Below are 18896 nucleotides of genomic sequence, written 5' to 3' on the forward strand. Positions count from 1 at the left end.
GGGGAGAAAAGAGAGCATATTGTGTGGGTAATACCGAGTATGCAACTGATACATGCACTGTTATAGTCTCTTTTACCTTTTATCACATTATTCAAGAAGGTATTTTTAGGAGTCAATGTTTATACTTGCAAGTCTGAGTGTGTGTGTATTTGTGCATGCGTACTTGCATGTGTGTATGTGTTTGTGCGTGTCTGTATTTATTTGTGAAGGGGTAGGTAGGTAGGTAGGTATGTAGGTATCAGATAGAGGGGTTGGTTGGTGGAGGGAGGTATGTAGATAGGTAGATGTCTGTATCTTGCTGTCTGTTGTTGCTTTCTTACTATCTCTGTCTGTCTGATGAATCTGTGATTGTCACAGATTCAGCCAGTGTAGACTGACTACTCTTAACATATGTACACTCCCACACACATTTCTCGTTAAATTAAAACCTTATCAACATGACAGTTGAAAGCCAAAGACAAATGTATGAGCATTAAAGTTTATAGCATGAAAGATCCAGTCCTTGTTTCCGCTTATGTAATATGCTTCAACCCATGAGTTGGTTACATTAAGTGAACCAATGGCCGGCTGGGTCTTTCACTAATGTAAAGTATATTGATCTGTCTGTCTGAAGTGCATCTTGACTAAAATTAATGTTATGATTTCAATTTTTCACTCACAGAACCAACCAATCTGTACCCTGATGTAGGTTCAGCTCAATATTTGGTTGAAAAAAATTACATTTTATTTATTTATGTGGCATTTACTACATAGTGAAATTATACATGTGGAATTAATACTGCAAAGGTAACACAAGAAAGCAACCATTACTTATTTTGATTTTGGTCCCTGAGATGGCATTCAGAATGACAGTGGGCATAAATCCTTAGCAGATAAAGGAAGTCAGTTTGTAAGTACAATAAAAAGGTACAAGAAATGATCAAAATTATCATCAAAATATGGTATTTTTAGCTCCTCATCCTTAACCCAGAATGACAACAGCAAAAACAAACAATAAATAAATGTTATAAAGGAAATCCCACGAACAATAAAAAAAATAAAACAATAAATGAGGTATATTTAATTTTTATAATAAATAAATAAAATAAACAGTAAATAAATAAATGGTATACATAGTATGAAATATGAAATAAAGAAAATAAACAAAAAAAATAAATTATATATATAGTGTGAAATAAGCAATAAAGAAAATAAGTGATAAATAAATAGATTAATATATAAATAAATGAAGTAAGCACATAAAGAAAATAAACAGAAGAAATGAAATACAGTATAAATATACCAGTACTGTGGCCACTTTGATTTGAAGACGATGCATTTCATGTAGGATTATAAGTGGACTAGTCATCTGCATCAGTCTTGACGTGTGTGTTGTACGTGTATACCTTGAAGAAAAAAATCCATTTGGAACTGATTAAAATCATTTATCTTTTCAAGTACATCAGAATCATAGGGATTAACATATTTAGAATTCAGACACTAAATTTAGTAACAACGGCAAATCCTAAGTATTTGAAAGGGTTATTTACTGCATAATGTTGTAGATTTTATTAATTCTGAATGCTTATCTATGATTAGTTTGACTATAGGGGATTACCAATCAAATGAACAAAGTTACAGAATCGATGTAGTTGAAAGGAATTGATTTAGTGGTTCGTTGTAAGGTTACTACCCATCTTAACATAATTAAGTCGTGGGGAGTATGAAAGTTGCGAATTATGACGTATAGATAATACAGCGCATAAATTTATGTTAGTTGAAGGGATCATCCTGAGGTGACGTGTTGTGAGTATGAGTTTCGATGCCGAAGGTAGAGACACGATGTGAAGTCATTCATGTACACCTGTCATAACGTATTGTAAAGGCCATTTATTACCTGAGTGCAGATCCAATATCTGTGTTGTATCTTGCAGCTGAGTATTTCCATTTATTGCGCAAAATGCACAGATGTTATGGATGTAACATATGCTTGATCTAATCGGCTATGTTTGCTGTTTCAATTGATTTTAATTAAAATGACAAAACAGGCGCTTCAACATTCAACTCAGAAATTAGGTTTATTTAACTGAATCTTGCAAGGATGATTCATATGAATTTTCTTTCAATTTGCTGTAAATTTTATTGTAATACTATCTTTTAGTAAGATGACATATAATTTTGATAGTTCACTAAAGTGTAGTGGATTGAGTACTTATCAGGGGAATACAATCATTCTGAAACCAATACACACCTAATAAATTCTGATATCATTTCATTTTTATATTTTCTACTTGAAATTATTCAGTCAGTCCATACACACATTGGCTTAATATCTCAGATATCAGATTTTGTCTAACTTTGAAATTTGATAAATGTCACCTACATTGTAGTCTACCTTTGTATTATGATTTTAATAGTTAGATGGAGGTGATCTTTGTAAAGTGATGCATAGCAAATCTAGGAGTAGTTGGTTCAAGTAAAAACAACATAAAGGAAACAAAATCTCGTCCTCTTTTTATTGTACAGCATTTTTAATAACAAGGCTTGTTAAAATATTTATATTCCTTCCTGTACACTCTATGTAAAAATGTTTGAATCTACAATACCTGAGTTATAGTTTCTTGATTGCATTACGTTTGTTTTAGTGATCACTGGTAAGTGTGCTACACTACGTATATACCAGAGATAACTGGTGTGCGTGCCCTACATTACGTATGTGCCAGTGATAAGTGGTGTGGACGCATGCATTACATTATTATCAGTGACAACTGGTGTGCACGCATACATTATGTTAGTATCAGTGACAACTGGCATGTGCGCATACATTACATACTTGTATGTATGTATGTATGTATGTATGTATGTATGTATGTATGTATGTATGTATGTATGTATGTATGTATGTATGTATGTATGTATGTATGTATGTATGTATGTATGTACCAGTGATAACTGGTGTGCACACATACATTACGTATGTACCAGTGGTAACTGGTATGTGTGTGTACATTTCGTTTGTTTCGATGACAACTGGTGTGCACATGCACATACATTACGTATGTACCAGTGATAACTGGTGTGTGTGTGTACATTACGTTTGTACCGATGACAACTGGTGTGCACGCATACACTACGTATGTACTGGGGACAACTGGTGTGCACTCATACATAACGTATGTACCAGTGATATCTTTAAATATTTTAAAATATAAAGTGTACTGTTATGGATAAACGTATACTAGTACAATATAACAACTCTGTTGTGAGCATTTGTGTTTTTTGCTTGCAGCATTTTGTGCTACATTTTTATTCATGACTTACATGAAAGTATGGCCGCAGGGAATACCGAAAGCATTCTTGTGAAAGCATTCTTGCAAATACCTTGAGTACACCGCTCACAGTTCTGTCATATTACCACACCACATTCACTGTGAAATTCAAGTTAGCTGACCTCAAGTAGTAAAATTTTAGCAGTCAAGGTTTATAGAATAAAAGTAATAAAAGTGAAATAGTCAAATGCTACACAGGGGAATGAGGAAAGCAAAATGGATTTTCTGAAAGTATTTTGCAATACTAAATCTCAGCACCATGTGAATGACATAAAATATTAACATAATTCATAGTACCTCTAAATCATGATACATTTTAAAATATTGTAAATGTGATAACAGTGAAGTTCAACATCATGAAATTTCCAATGGCAGAAAGTTAAATTCTTTGTGTGGGCATGGCACTAGCAGAGATTAAAAATCACAGACTAAGGCTGAGCTAACATTTGTCATAAGCACACATAACAGCACTTGTTAAATATAGAAAAGTACTTGTGTCAATATGGAAGTCCTTCAAAAATTAACAACTGTTTGCCAAGGGATGTTTTTATGTTTTCACAAGGAAAACTGACTCAAAGTAAGGATTTTTTTAAGGTCAAAGAAATCTGTTATTACTCACTCACCATTTTAATAGTAGATTCTCAGATGTTTGAAAGTGCATTTTTAACATCATGATTTTTTCATGTCACATGATAGTTACTCTGAAAGCCATTAAAATACATATGTTAAGTCCCTGAAATGACAGACATAGTTATGAGGTGTCACTATGTGTTTATTTACGTTTGATATATATTATATATATATATATATATATATATATATATATATATATATATATATATATATATATATATATATATATATATATATATATATATATATATATATATATATATATATATATATATATATATATATATATATATATATATATATATAGTTTTGGTAGTACTGGAACTCTTTCTTGGGTGTAACTCGGAGTTTCACGCATATTGCGATCATCAGACACTCTGAGTGTCTGATCATCAGACACTCTGAGTGTCTGATGATCGCAATATGCGTGAAACTCCGAGTTACACCCAAGAAAGAGTTCCAGTACTACCAAAACTATTACGCTCTGCCACTGTGGTATAGAGCACTGTCTTATAGCAGATTGATACTCACCGAGTTATATATATATATATATATATATATATATATATATAACTCGGTGAGTATCAATCTGCTAAGACAGTGCTCTATACCGCAGTGGCAGAGCGTAATAGTTTTGGTAGTACTGGAACTCTTTCTTGGGTGTAACTCGGAGTTTCACGCATATTGCGATCATCAGACACTCTATATATATATATATATATATATATATATATATATATATATATATATATATAATATATATATATATATATATATATATATATATATATATATATATATATATATATATATATATATATATATATATATAATATATATATATATATATATATATGTATGTATGTATGTATGTATGTATGTATGTATGTATGTATGTATGTATGTATATATATATATATATATATATATATATATATATATATATATATATATATATATATATATATATATATATAATATAGATATAAGTATATATATATATATAGTTAATGAATTTCATCTTGGTTTGTTCATTTGTTGTTTGCTTGTTCATTGAATTAATGAACAAGCCAAGATGAAATTCATGATGTCTTCTTTTGAAGTCTTCTCCATAACCAAAAACATGTAAATTATTAAATTTTTGTAGTGTTAAATATTCTACAAAAATGTATTTTTTCTTACCGATTATGTAAAATAAAGTAAGTCTGTATGAGACTTAAATTGCTTATTAAAAAAATAGTATGTGAGGTGACTATTGTAAAATATTCATAATCTGCATTGAAAGAAGAAAAGGCAGAAGTATGTTTATGACTTCAAGAGCTTCTTAAACAAAATATGACTCTGTGTGACACCGATCATTAAATTCAAGAAAACTGGAAGCCTTGATTGAGATATGGGCCATCTAAGCCAATACACTAGTTAGTACAGACATAGAATTAGAAATAATGTAAGTTAGTATGATATGTAAGTTGTGTGATTGGTGGCAATACTTTGTGTCTTAGTATAAAGCAGCCTTGGGGCAGACGCCAACTTGGTTAGATTAGACTGGACAGAAAAGTTAAGTACAGTCCTAAGATTTCCTTTAATCTACAACTAATATAGATGAAGTGAGGAAATGAATACCCTGGAAAGTGAACGATCAAACTATACGCAGTGTATTTGATACTTTATGGAAAAATTACCCGAACAATTTAGTGTAAGACTTATTTTCACTTATTCCGCTGGCAAAAGAAAAATGTTGTTGTGATGCCGCATATTCTCCAAATTCAAGTCGAGTTGAAAATATTTCTCAAAAATTGTGAATATTATTAATTCCAAAAGAAAATTTGTCATTTCACAGGACACATGAAGTAAATATTGTTACTATTACCATCAAAATGTACAAAGCGTAATTTTGATACACCTGCCGACATCAGACCTTTGACAACACAACCTGTTGCGAACAGGGAAAGTAAACAAATGAATTGGATGAATAATATTTGGCACAGCATGGTGGAAAAGCAGAGACTTGTACTACATCTCATGGTTTGATAGTAACAGTTTTATGGCCTCTTTATGTGTACAGAAAGTGCCAAGGGAACTGAAAATTTGTTTGTGAACATGGACTGTTATGAAAAGTGGCCATAAAACTGTTCTTATCAAATGATGGAATGTATTACTTGTCTAGATCTGTATTTCCAACATGTGCCAAGAGTTACTTTCCTTGTTTGTAACACGTTCCATTCATAAATGGTCTAATGTCAATGGTTGTATTTATATTGTCATATACTTAACGTGAAAATATCTGACAGTAATCAAGATTTTAAGGTATTACATAGTTGCCTAACACAAATGAATTCATGTTGTGGGTAAAAATGTTGGCTATTCCCATTTTGATTAAAATCAAGATAATATCTAGTCCCTACTGTGATGTACAAACACACAGCATGTGTAATGATACAATCAATCATTGCTGTACTCATTTACAAGTGACTGGCAAATCACAAGCGTATCAATTCACAAACACATATAAAGTAAAATTTTCTGCCATTTTGGGGAAATTTATATTAATTTTATGTTAAAGTAGAATTTTCTTTAATTTTAGAAAATAAAACTGAAAAAATCACTAAAGTTCTTTTTATTTCTAGACTGCCAATCAACTGTATCCAAGTTGTTAGCAAATCATAATGATACAGATGTACATGGATGATGTGAAATAGATTTCTATAATTCTGAACAAATTGAACTAAAGAAAACAAAATCAAGTTTCTATTTTATTTTTCAGTTTACAGATAAATAAATCACAATATCAATACAGGAATACATGTGAGGTAGAATTTTCTTGAAATTTCTGGGGAAAAATGAATTTTATTTTTTGACTGTCATATTCACATAACTCATGGCTGGCAGATCATAACAATAACAATGCAGGAATGCATGTGGGGTAGAATTTTCTTTAAATTTTTTCACTGAAAAAAAATTGATTCTGTTTTTTTACTGTCATATCAACATTACTCAGCTGGCTGGTAGATCACAACAAACAACAATAACAATGCAGGAATGCATGTGGGGTAGAATTTTCTTTAATATTTGGAGAAAATGGAATTGGGAAAGAAAAATCCTTATTTCTATTTTTTGACTGCAAATCAACTTTACTCAACTGGCTGTTAGATCATAGCTATATGACACAGGAGTACATGTGGAGTCGTATTTCTCTCATTTCTGAACATATTGAACTGTAGAAAACGAAAAAGGTTGGTGTTTTTTTTTTTCAATTTCCATAATTTTAGTTGCAAGTGTAACTGTAAGGAATACCTCTGTGTTATCAAAGTGACAATATCATACAATGATATCCACTCCAGCATACCTTGTCAAACATTGTTCAAAGAAAATATATCAGAATTCCATACATGAGTACCTAAGGAAACAAAAAACTAACTATACACAGTAATTGGTTCAGAATTATCGAGACGTCATTGACTATTTAGATTAATAGCAGGAAATTGTTTGAAAATTATTGTGGTATAGGTTTATAATATAGCTTGAGAATGAATAATTGCTAAATATGTAATCGTATTAGAATATGCTATAATCTAGTTTTATCAAATTCCATATGACTGACAGGTCGTTTTCACATTTCTGACCTCTGACCTAGCCAATTTCATTTAATTGAAACTGCATATTACTCGACTTGTATACTTGTATCCAGCACTTAAAGATTCACAAGTTGTGAATGTGTGTTAATCAGTACTGTGAATGATGTATTTTAGGTCCTAAAACTCATTTGATATTTCGCTGAAACAATTTTTGTGTCGAAATAAATCGACATAAAAATGGTGTCACTTGCATGGTAAAATGTGAGCTTAACTATATGTAATAAAGACAGATTTATTTAGTGTAAATCAATATTTTAACTTATAGAAGTAATTCAATGTGTAATTCAATGTGTAAATCAATATTTTAACTTATAGAAGTAATTCGGCTATAAATACACTTTAGTCAGAAATTGGTTGTCAACAAAAATAAAGTGTAGCCACAATATGAACACATTGTATTTTTGATAAAAACATTTTGTGCGCCAAAAGTTAAAGGTTTTGTGTGTGCATGTTTTAACTAGCTGTTCCAGCATTGAGATGAGGTCATATTGTTGATTGGTACAGCCCAACATAGGCTGTGTGTATGTTGTATGTCTGCTAGATATATCAGAATTGAGATGAGGTCATCAAGGGTGATGAGACTTTAATCCTATCAGTTTGTCTATCTACTGATTACACCAGTATCAATCTTTGCATCAAGCTGCTTAATCTTATAAGCCTGACTACCTGATTGCAATACAGATTGCACAAACAGACAATCTCCCACTCAAAGTCAACTGCCAAACTTTATCTATTTCAACTCAAATATATGATCTACAGAATAATTTAAGAGTGACTGATACTCACATACATACATACATACATACATACATACATACATACATACATACATACATACATACATACATACATACATACATACATACATACATACATACATTCATACATACATACATACATACATACATACATATACACACATACACACACACACACATATATACATACATACATACCGGTACATACATACATACATACATACATACATACATACATACATACATACATACATACATACATACATACATACATACATATATACATACATACATACATACATACATACATACATACATACATACATACATACATACATACATACATACATACATACATACATACATACATACATACATACATACATATATACATACATACATACATACATACATATATAATACATACTATACATAATACAAAAAACACACACATTCACAAACAAACATACAAACAAACAAACAAACAAAACAAACAAACACAGTTAAGTGAGAAGAAATGTCAGTTTGGATAGGCATGTTAACATGCGTTCTAAACAAATCAGTCTGTCTGCATGGTGTAAGCCTAATTAGATATACTGATATTGATTATTAAAGTGACAGTGTTGAGAAAAATAGCAACAACAGAGTTGCAGGCATAATTTCAACCATTACAAAATCCTGTCAAAAACAGGTGACTGTGTTTACATGCTATTACTCATCGTCGTCACATTATAGGAACCATGCAATTGTCTATTGATTGGCAACCTTTAATATTGTAACTGACAATTTATGTATATTTCCAGTGTGTCCACGGATTACTACAAGTACACAGAAATGATTGGTGTTTAGAAACCTCAATCTCTTCAAATTATGACATGCAAATTTCCCCATAGCAATATAACAGAGGGATGGTGGTGTTACATTGCTTCCTTCCTCCTGTAATGGTTACATCATAATAGTAGACATGTCATGTCACAGGCAGCAGCTTAGTGTGGAAGTGAAAGTTTCGGACTCTGCAAATTACCCCCACCCGTATTCCCTTTACCATAACCCATGACCATTGACCCATGGCCGATAAATATAATAAATAGATGAATAAATAAATAGATAAATATATCAATATAGATATACAATTAGAGATCTGAAGAAATAAAAAAATGAAAAAGAAATTTAAAAGAAAACAGGAAAATGGCTTACAAAGAATGATATATATGATTAATATATGACAAAGTCAAAGAAGGCTTCAAGAAATGAATGTTGTTATTGAGATTGCTTAGATTAACACCTAGAGTCACTGAAAGGATTTAATGTATAAAGTGAAAAGTGTTCACATGCAGGATGTATAATGTGGAGGAAATCATGCCCCTGACATTTACAGTGATTATTTACTTAAATGTACATTTATATTCCACCCTGAAGGATTTATAGTCTTTGGTTCAATTTCAGCTGTACCTTTCATGTATAATGTCACGGTCATTTTCATTGCCATCTAATTCCATCAGATCACGAGCAGACTCATAGTACAGCAAGTGATAAAAGTTAACCTAGAATAGCTCTGGATTTATAGGTTATTAGGTCTATGGTGCTGTCGTCCCCTCTGCTATAGCTCTGCCCATAGACCAAATGGAGAACTGCACATCAATCTGATGCTCATGCCCTTTATCCAAATACTACAAAAATGTTTACCCAAGATTGTTTTATGAAAATTGAATGAAAAGTTCATGAATTGAAGTTTGAACCCTAGCTACTAGTATCATGTGTATATCGGTATATTTTGAACAATTCTAGATTTGAACAGTGTTTATTCAGTGTTTTATATTATTGGTGTAGGATCATTTAAGATATTAAGCAGATTACATGTGAAGTAGGATTGCTTAGTGAATCTTTTATTCAATTTTTCTTAAGCAATGAGAACATGTTTTGCAGTTTTTCGTTTCGAAAAGTGTTAGATTGAATCCATGTACATACACAGTCTCCCATTTTGTATTTTTTGAGGAACAATAGTGGATCATCATAGATTCATAGTGTATAAATCCGGGGTGTGAATTCAGAGCTAGATGAAGAATTATTAGATGTGTAATTTAAGGGCAGTATTAAAGGGCCATGTTTCAATCCTGGGTCATCACACTGTGGTGACACTATCTTACCATTTAAGTCATAAGTATAACATGTGATCATTCTTTTGTTCAGGACCAACTTCTATACAATTCTGCCAGAAAACTTTGTTTCACCTCTAGAATTTAAGTCTTTTCTGAAGTGGGCTTCTAAGTAGGTTTTAGCCAGTTCCCCCCCCCCCCCCCCCCACACACACACACATAATTTAAGATAATTAATTTTGATTTGTTAAAATCCTTGCCAGAAGATATTGTATATGTCTGCATACCTGCATTTCTTGCCAATAACAACAAAGTCATTTTTCAGAAAACATCAATTTTAGGATATTTTTCATTACCACTTTTGTAAGCCTAGTCATCAAAGGCTTAGAGTTTATCTGGCTTCAATGAGACAGAGATTTCAAGTTTATTTTATATTTCAACACAAAGTGGAGTTCTGGTCACATGATTTGTTTTGGATCACATGATTCATAAGTCATGCTATTGGATATGGCCATGTCACATGATTTCAGTACAGATAATTTTCATCAAAATTAAGTCACATGATTTGTATCAGTTATGGTGTTGGATATGGCCATGTCACATATTTTCAGTACATATAATTTTCATCAAAATTAATAGTCACATGATTTGTATCAGTCATGCTATTGGATATGGCCATGTCACATGATTTGTATCAGTTATGGTATTGGATATAGGCCATGTCACATATTTTCAGTACAGATAATTTTAAATCAAAATTAATAGTCATGTGATTTGTATAAGTTATGGTATTGGATATGGCCATGTCACATATTTTCAGTACATATAATTTTAATCAATGTATTGGTTACGTGATTCGTAACATTCATTGGATATGACATGTCACATGATTTCAATAGATAATTTAATCAAAGTATTGGCCACAAGATCTCAAAACCAATTCACCATTTGATGACAGGATTTCAGACAAGATAATCATGGGATTTTAGAAAAGATTCATTTCCAGGCAATAAGATATCTGCTTGTAAATTTATTGTTGAATGATGACTCTATTCCAATCCACTTCCTTTGATGTACAACTGACTTAATAAAACTAGTCTTTGTCAATTAACCTCAACTGCTCGTTCTGTGTTCCTTTGCAGCTAAATCTGTAACAATGACTGTCAGTCAGTATCTATTGAAGTGCAGTGTTTCAAAACAATCAGCTAATTTGCTAAGGAGCATTGTTGATACCTGCATGTATGACAAACACTGAAACAGCATGAACATGCATATAACTTGTTAAAGTGGAATATGTAATCTGCTTGTACCATGTTTCAACCCTCAGAGCAATTGTCATTATCTGATTATGTGTTTAAAATAATCATCTGCAAAGTATTTCTAGTGGACGGATGATGCATAACTTATACTTATTATAAAGTGGAAGTAAGGAATATTTTAGTCTGACCATCTTGTTACGCAATATATACATACAAAAATTAAGTGTATGTATCGACCTTGACAATCCCAATTTTAATAGTCATCTCATGATGGCTGAAGGGTGAAACTCTGAGTAACGACTTATTGCATCCTTATTCTTTAGAATTAAGTCTACAATGCTCTGCTATTAATATTTGCATCGAGCACTGTTCTCTCCAGCGAGACACTTACATTCATATGAATATAAAGTGGAATATATGTACATGTGCAGTGTTTCCACTCTATAAGTATAACCAACAATGGTCAGTAACAGTGTTTTAAACTATCAGCTACAAACCATTGTTTGTGTATTTTAGTCAAGGAAAATGCATGTAATTTATAAGTTAGTAGGATGTATATATCAACCCATAACCAATAATTATCAGTGTTTGATGCAGTCAACTGCAAAGTTATATTCAGTGGATGGAAAATGTCACTTGTATTAAAGTGAAATATACATACAATGGTTCCACCCATAACCGACAGTTGTCAATATTTGATGTATTGTTTACAACAATCAACTACAAACCATAGTACAGTGGGCCCTCGCTAACTCGCGCCTCGGTAAGTCGCGGATTCGGCTAAGTCGCGGGTGTCACCTTGGATCCCATTTTGTTTCGATGAAGAGGTGTCGCGGTTTGACTTTGATGTTAGCAATCGCCTTCGACAAACCTTGAACAGACTTTGATCAGTGTGTGCACGGTGTTGCGGCATCTTTGAAGTACGGCATTGATAACGCATATTTTAGCCAAGTTCAAAGAATGTTGCGTTCACAACGCAACATCACACTGTTATCGACCGGCTCCGCTTTGACAGTACAATATAAAAAGCCACTGAAATGAAGGAAATCATCATTCTGATCTCAAGTTTCATACTGAGCAGTACAACATGTCTAAGCGAAAGTTATCTTGTGTTTCTGTACGTGAAAAGCTGTCAGCGATCGAACGTACGTAAGAACGTAAGAACGCACTTCAGTCTTTGCCTTTCAGGTAAAATTTTCAAAGTTGCGTTTGGAACAAAAGTTAATTCAATACTATGGTTTACTAAGGGCACAGATGAGTTTCCATTTGAACTACACACCATGGTATGATTGTTTACATTCAAATATGTTTGTAATTTGTGAATTGGATACCACAATTGTATATGAGAATTGCCAGTATTTGATGCAGTGTTTAAAAGTAAAATAATCAACTACAAAGCATTCTTCGTATTTAATTGATGGGAGATACATGACTTGGGATGTACATGATTATATGCCATGGTTCAAATGTCATAGGTAGTTCTCACTCAATCAATCACATTTTCTCATTTGGTGTACAAGATTCGATGGTTTCTGACTACCTTCATCTAATCAATTACTAGTCCAGTGATTAATGAATTCAATTTTCTTGGTATCTAACTCAGATGCGGTGCACTTTCTTTTTCTCTTTCTCTAGAATTAATTCGAGAGTTGTTTAAAGGAGAAGTTGAGATCGCGGATAAGTACAGACAGGTAAACCACAAGTTTCTACTTCTATTTTTCATTATTTTATGATTCGATCAATTAATGTAAAGGTTTCACTGACATAACAGGTAAGAACTAATTTATGTCATGAGTGCAAAAGTTCCAACTTTTTAAAGGTGATACAAGAAAAGGAAATTAAAACACATTGAAGTGCGTTCATCAATAAATATGCCACTCAAAGTAATCTGATTAAAAGCAGATCAAGGAAAAGGTTCAATTTGCTGTATTTATTGACTTTCACAACAACTATGTTTGTCCTTATGACCTCTTTTGTGTACACTTTGGCATTGACCATCTCCTCAAGTCTGACCATACAAATGGATACACAAAGGACAGTAGATATAACATAAAACAAATCATTGCAAGCCTTTTCCTTTATCAGATGGTAATCAGCTTAGTCTGTGCCAGGTGCCCCCCCCCCCCACCCCACCCCGACCCCAGCCCAGCCCAGCCCAAGTCCAAGTCCAACAAGATCATACACAACCAAATTGTATGTGATTCTGTTCCAACAGAAAAAAATGGGATATATTCTCCAGGAATATTGTCTGGGAAGGAAAATGCATTGTCGTGCCATAGAATGACCAGAGTATATATTCCATATTTTTTGTTCAACTTGGCTTGTGCATGGTATAACACTCATTAAAGATATAGTCCTACTTATCATTTTATAGATGAATCAATTTATGATAAAACTGGTGTGCAATATTCGTGTACCTACAACTTACGTAAAAATTGATATGACTTAGTTGAAAAGACAACATACATAACTATACATGTACAATATAATGACTTATAACAATTCAAATTTACTTATGCAAAGAATGGCCTGTGATACTCTTGTAAGCCAATGAATGTGCGAAGACAACTTACATAATGACTTCCATGCAGTTCAAAATTGCTAGCCTCATTATGCAATCATTAAAATCATCAGAATCTCAGTTGGAATGCAAATTGCTTCATGTCAATGGTTGTGATTGGAAATAATCACACTAACAACGCCACTACATGAATTAATCCATATGAATTGAAATATTCATTGACTGTAGTAAAAGTGGTAGCTGTGTGAATGTTTCCTTTTACTTTCAGACGAGTGTCCTAACAGTAATATTCCCATTAGTACATGTACTTGATTTAAATTAGTGGTGTAAAAATTACACTTAATGTTTGTACATGCTGAATGATTTTAAGAACGACCTTGACTGTCTATCAAGTAGAGTGTGATATTTTTACAAGGTGCATTCACAGTAGCCCTATCCTAGTGTACAATTTGTGTATACTGCTCTGTATATAAGTACCAGTATTTTCAGAAATTTCCTGAAATAGAAGAGGTGGGTTTTATTATACAGTAAAGTAGTAATATTGGAAATGTTTTTAACTAGTCCATTTCTACACTGTGCTAAAAGTGTTTTGCAAATTATTACCCCTGACATGGACCTATAATAGAACAACATCCCATTTTACATTCTCAACTCCCAAGGAGGATATCAATCAATTGCAGCCTTTATGCATTCACATAGCGCACGCGCTCTCTCTCTCTCTCTCTCTCTCTCTCTCTCTCTCTCTCTCTCTCTCTCTCTCTCTCTCTCTCTCTCTCTCTCTCTCTCTCTCTCTCTCTCTCTCTCTCTCTCTCTCTCTCTCTCTCTCTCTCTCTCTCTCTCTCTCTCTCTCTCTCTCTCTCTCTCTCTCTCTCTCTCTCTCTCTCTCTCTCTCTCTCTCTCTCTCTCTCTCTCTCTCTCTCTCTCTCTCTCTCCCTCCCCTAGGGTGGGGTGGGGGCAAAATTGTGGTTCAAAGATTACAAGTGGTCCCTATTTCAGAGACCTATTTGCACATCAACTGAGACTTTCACCATAAAATTTGACAGCCACAGATCACATACTCTGTTTTCATATTATTATGCAATAATAAAAGATGAACAATAAAAAAAAATAAACCCCAATAACAGAAGGAAAAGGAGTCCATATATTATTATCTTTTTCACATATGGATAAAATCTGTGTAATTTTAACTGTGTCCTTAGTCATCCAGAAACCATTGTGACTCTTGAAGGACACCAATGGATATTTTCATTCTCAACAATAATGTTTGTGGAGGAATGTGTATTTTGTTAATTTTTCAAGTTAAAATTAAGTGTAAATTCGTGACAGCTACACAAAGGTCAGTCTTTGATGTTTATGTGGAACACTAATCGTGTACCAAGGTGGGCATTACTGTCTTTTGGAGGTAATATCCTTGGTGCCTATCTCTCAATGGCTATCATTGTCCCTGTTGTTTCCAAGAACACAAGAATCATTCACCCTTGCTGTATAAAAACAATTTATTGTGTATTGATATTTTGGATTTACAGGACAAATGAAGTTGCCTTGGTGTTTCATTCATGATGTTTTTAACTCAAAGATATTAAAACACAAGTCAACTCAAGGCTAACATTTACAGAGAGACAATCCACACAGCAGGACCCTTTTCGCATCGAAAAGTGATAAGCATTGCTATTTCAACTTGTATAGAGTGTAGTAGAAACAAGATTCTGATGAAAACATTACACATGGACTTTTGATTTTAATGGTTTCAATTGTTTGCTTTCCAACTGATAATCAACATGGTATTTGTCTACATCCCCACTCCGGTGACACTTTGATAATTGTTTCTTGTGCATTTGAAGTTGCCTCTCTGTGTTTAAAAAACATCCGGTATTATACTGTGTATGTCTCATGAGTGAAACACCAAGGCATCATCATTTCTCCTGTAAGTGTTTGTTCGTCACTACATTGATACATGTACTAGTATATGTCAGACTTGAACAAAGGTCCAATATGTATCCTCATAAAATAGAATGCTACTTAAAATTAGAGAAGGGATATGTTGCATAACACTACCTTATAAAGTCAGTCAAGAAACAATCTTCTCATAATATACACATTATACATGTATATAAAATGTATGTATTGAATATGATATAGGGAGTAGAAATACTTGAGTGCAGAGTCACTGCATAGTAATTATATAAGGAAAGAAGTGAAACTGTGATAAGAAAAAATATGATGTAATAAACTTCAGTGTTAATATAAAGCTAAGAATGGTAGATTAGTAGAAATTGTGTGTAGGCTAAAATCACTACAAAACACAGAAAAGGTTTGCTGTGTTCATGATACAAAGGAAAGTACAGAATCTTCTAATTTGTAAATTGTGTGAATATAGGCCTAGGAACCCAGAGCCATGAGGAGAATGAAATAGGATAAAATAGAGAAGTCTTGAAGAGTGGCTTTGCAATGTTATAGAATGTATGCAATCTTCTGATTTCAATGAAGAATGAAATAGGAAGCCAGAGAAGTGGAGAGACAGAGTAAAGAAGGCTGAAATAAGAGAACAAACTTACCACATACATGAACAATGTAATGCTATAAAGGAAAGTATTACATATTTACTCATGATTACGTGCATCAGTGCATGCACATACTAGTGGTATTTGCACTGCAGTGCAATGCAATGCCGAAAACATTATCTGCATGCAAATGAGTGCACAGTCGTTCCTTGTACTTGAAATCTCACAATTTCATGTAGTAAAATTTATGGAAATTTGCTTTTTCTGATAAAGATAAATAATGATATGACAGAACCTCATGCCATATAAGTGCTAGTATAGGTGCATGTGGTGTTTTCTGCTGCGCTTTCTGTCAGTATTAAAGTTCATGAAAATACAACCGCAGAGAACACAACAAGCACTTGTGCACTCATGCATCATTGGGGGTTTCTGTCAAATTATTGAATTGTCTTTATTTAGAAAGAAACCCAGTAACAGTAGAGAATAAACTACGATGAAATAAAGAAAAGATTAGGAAATTATTGATCTTCTGATTCGTTTAAAGAATGAGATGGGAACCCAGTGCAATGGTAGAGAGTTTAACATGAAATGAAATAAAGAAAAGATTTCCTACGTAATGCTAATTAAAATAAAATCTTTTGATTCTAAAAAGAATGATATTAAAGGAAACTAGTAAGAGTAAGAGAGTAGAGAGTAGTAGTAATAGGATGAATACAGAAAAGACAATGATTTACTCTACAATGTAACAGCAAGTATAAAATCTGATGATTTCTATAAGGGATGATAAAGGAAGCTCATAGAACAGCAGAGAGAGAGAGAGAAAGTAAAATGGTGTATAAATGGCGAGGAAACTTGCATCCCATTAAAGTGGCAGTCAACCATTGTGTCAACATAATCAATAGAGAAAGGTCATCTTTACTGATCTGAGTGAAAAAAACAGTAGCTGTCTGCAGGCTTGACAATCTTATTGATTTTACACAACTAGCTAGATAAAGATTGACAATGACACTAGTGAGAAATAGTCACTGCCGGTAATGGACCATTTAGCGACTTTGGAGACAAATATCCATCACTATGGTGAAATGATTAAATGTTTGAGTTGCCAAGCAATGTAATTAAGCGATCAAAATCTCTGTCTGGCTGTGTACTTGTTACTCTACCTACCATATACAATAAAGATAGATTGATAGCTAAATTATGATGAATATTGTTACTGTATTGAATGAAATAAATGAATAACATCCGATATAGAAATAATGATGTCGGGTAAACAAATATGTGGGCGATATTTTCAATAGTGCTTTAATGAAAGTATAATATTTTTGGCATGAACCTCGCAGACCTGAATCTACAGATTCTTGGAAATGAAATTTTACTTCAGTTTCAAATTGATGTTATCGGTGAGATTCTTGGGAAATCAAAAGTCGATCAGAGAAGCTGTGAGACGTACTGTGATACATTTCAGTTTGACACAATGTTATTGATTTTAAGAGGTCAAATTTGAGTTCAAACTGATATAGATTCTTGGAAGTCAAATTTTAGTTGCTGCTGTAACACAGATTCTCAGAAGTCAAATTTTAAGTCGTCTAATATTTGACTAATTATTCAGCGATGAATTTGAAGTCAGTTTTACATAATTCTACAAATTATTGGAAGTCAAATTGAGTTCAGTTTGACACATTCTGGAAGATTCTGGGAAGTCAAGTTTGAAATCAGTTTGACACAGTGATATAGATTCTTGGAAGTCAAATTAAATTCAATCCTCTTGAAAGTCAGATTTGAACTTTGACATATAAATCCTTCTAGGACTTCAACTTTGAGTCCGACTTTACAAATTCTCGGAGGTTAATTTTGAATTCAGTTTGACACAGACGTCCTATATATTCTGGGCAGTCAATTTTGATACACTCGTATAGATTCTGGGAAGTGAAATATGAGTTCAGTTTCAACAATGCAGTGCTACCAATTTCAGTACGTTGGGGGTGACTTCAATGTGATATGAAAAGTAGGAAATGATAGCAGCTTGATTGAACTTGATAAATCTGACTCGACTGTCCAAGTGAACCATTTCAAACATGATCAAATAATAGCAGTCATTTTGATGTAGAGCCATTATGCTTTAAGTAGTTAAATGGAAAGTGAATTTATCAAGCCTATGGATCCATGTTCACAGACCTGAAATAAT

General features: G+C 32.8%; 1 protein-coding gene across 1 annotated transcript in view; it reads left to right on the plus strand.

Moving 5' to 3' along the window:
- The window catches only part of LOC144446170 (prominin-1-A-like), a 92311-nt gene that overhangs the window by 5324 nt on the left and 68091 nt on the right, over positions 1 to 18896 (plus strand). Inside the window, exon 2 of the mRNA XM_078135919.1 lies at positions 13325 to 13380. Coding sequence (XP_077992045.1) covers positions 13325 to 13380 — 56 coding nt within the window. The remainder of the gene's footprint in view (positions 1 to 13324; positions 13381 to 18896) is intronic.

Source organism: Glandiceps talaboti, chromosome 15 (assembly GCF_964340395.1).
Source record: "Glandiceps talaboti chromosome 15, keGlaTala1.1, whole genome shotgun sequence".
NCBI classification, from domain to species: Eukaryota; Metazoa; Hemichordata; class Enteropneusta; family Spengelidae; genus Glandiceps; species Glandiceps talaboti.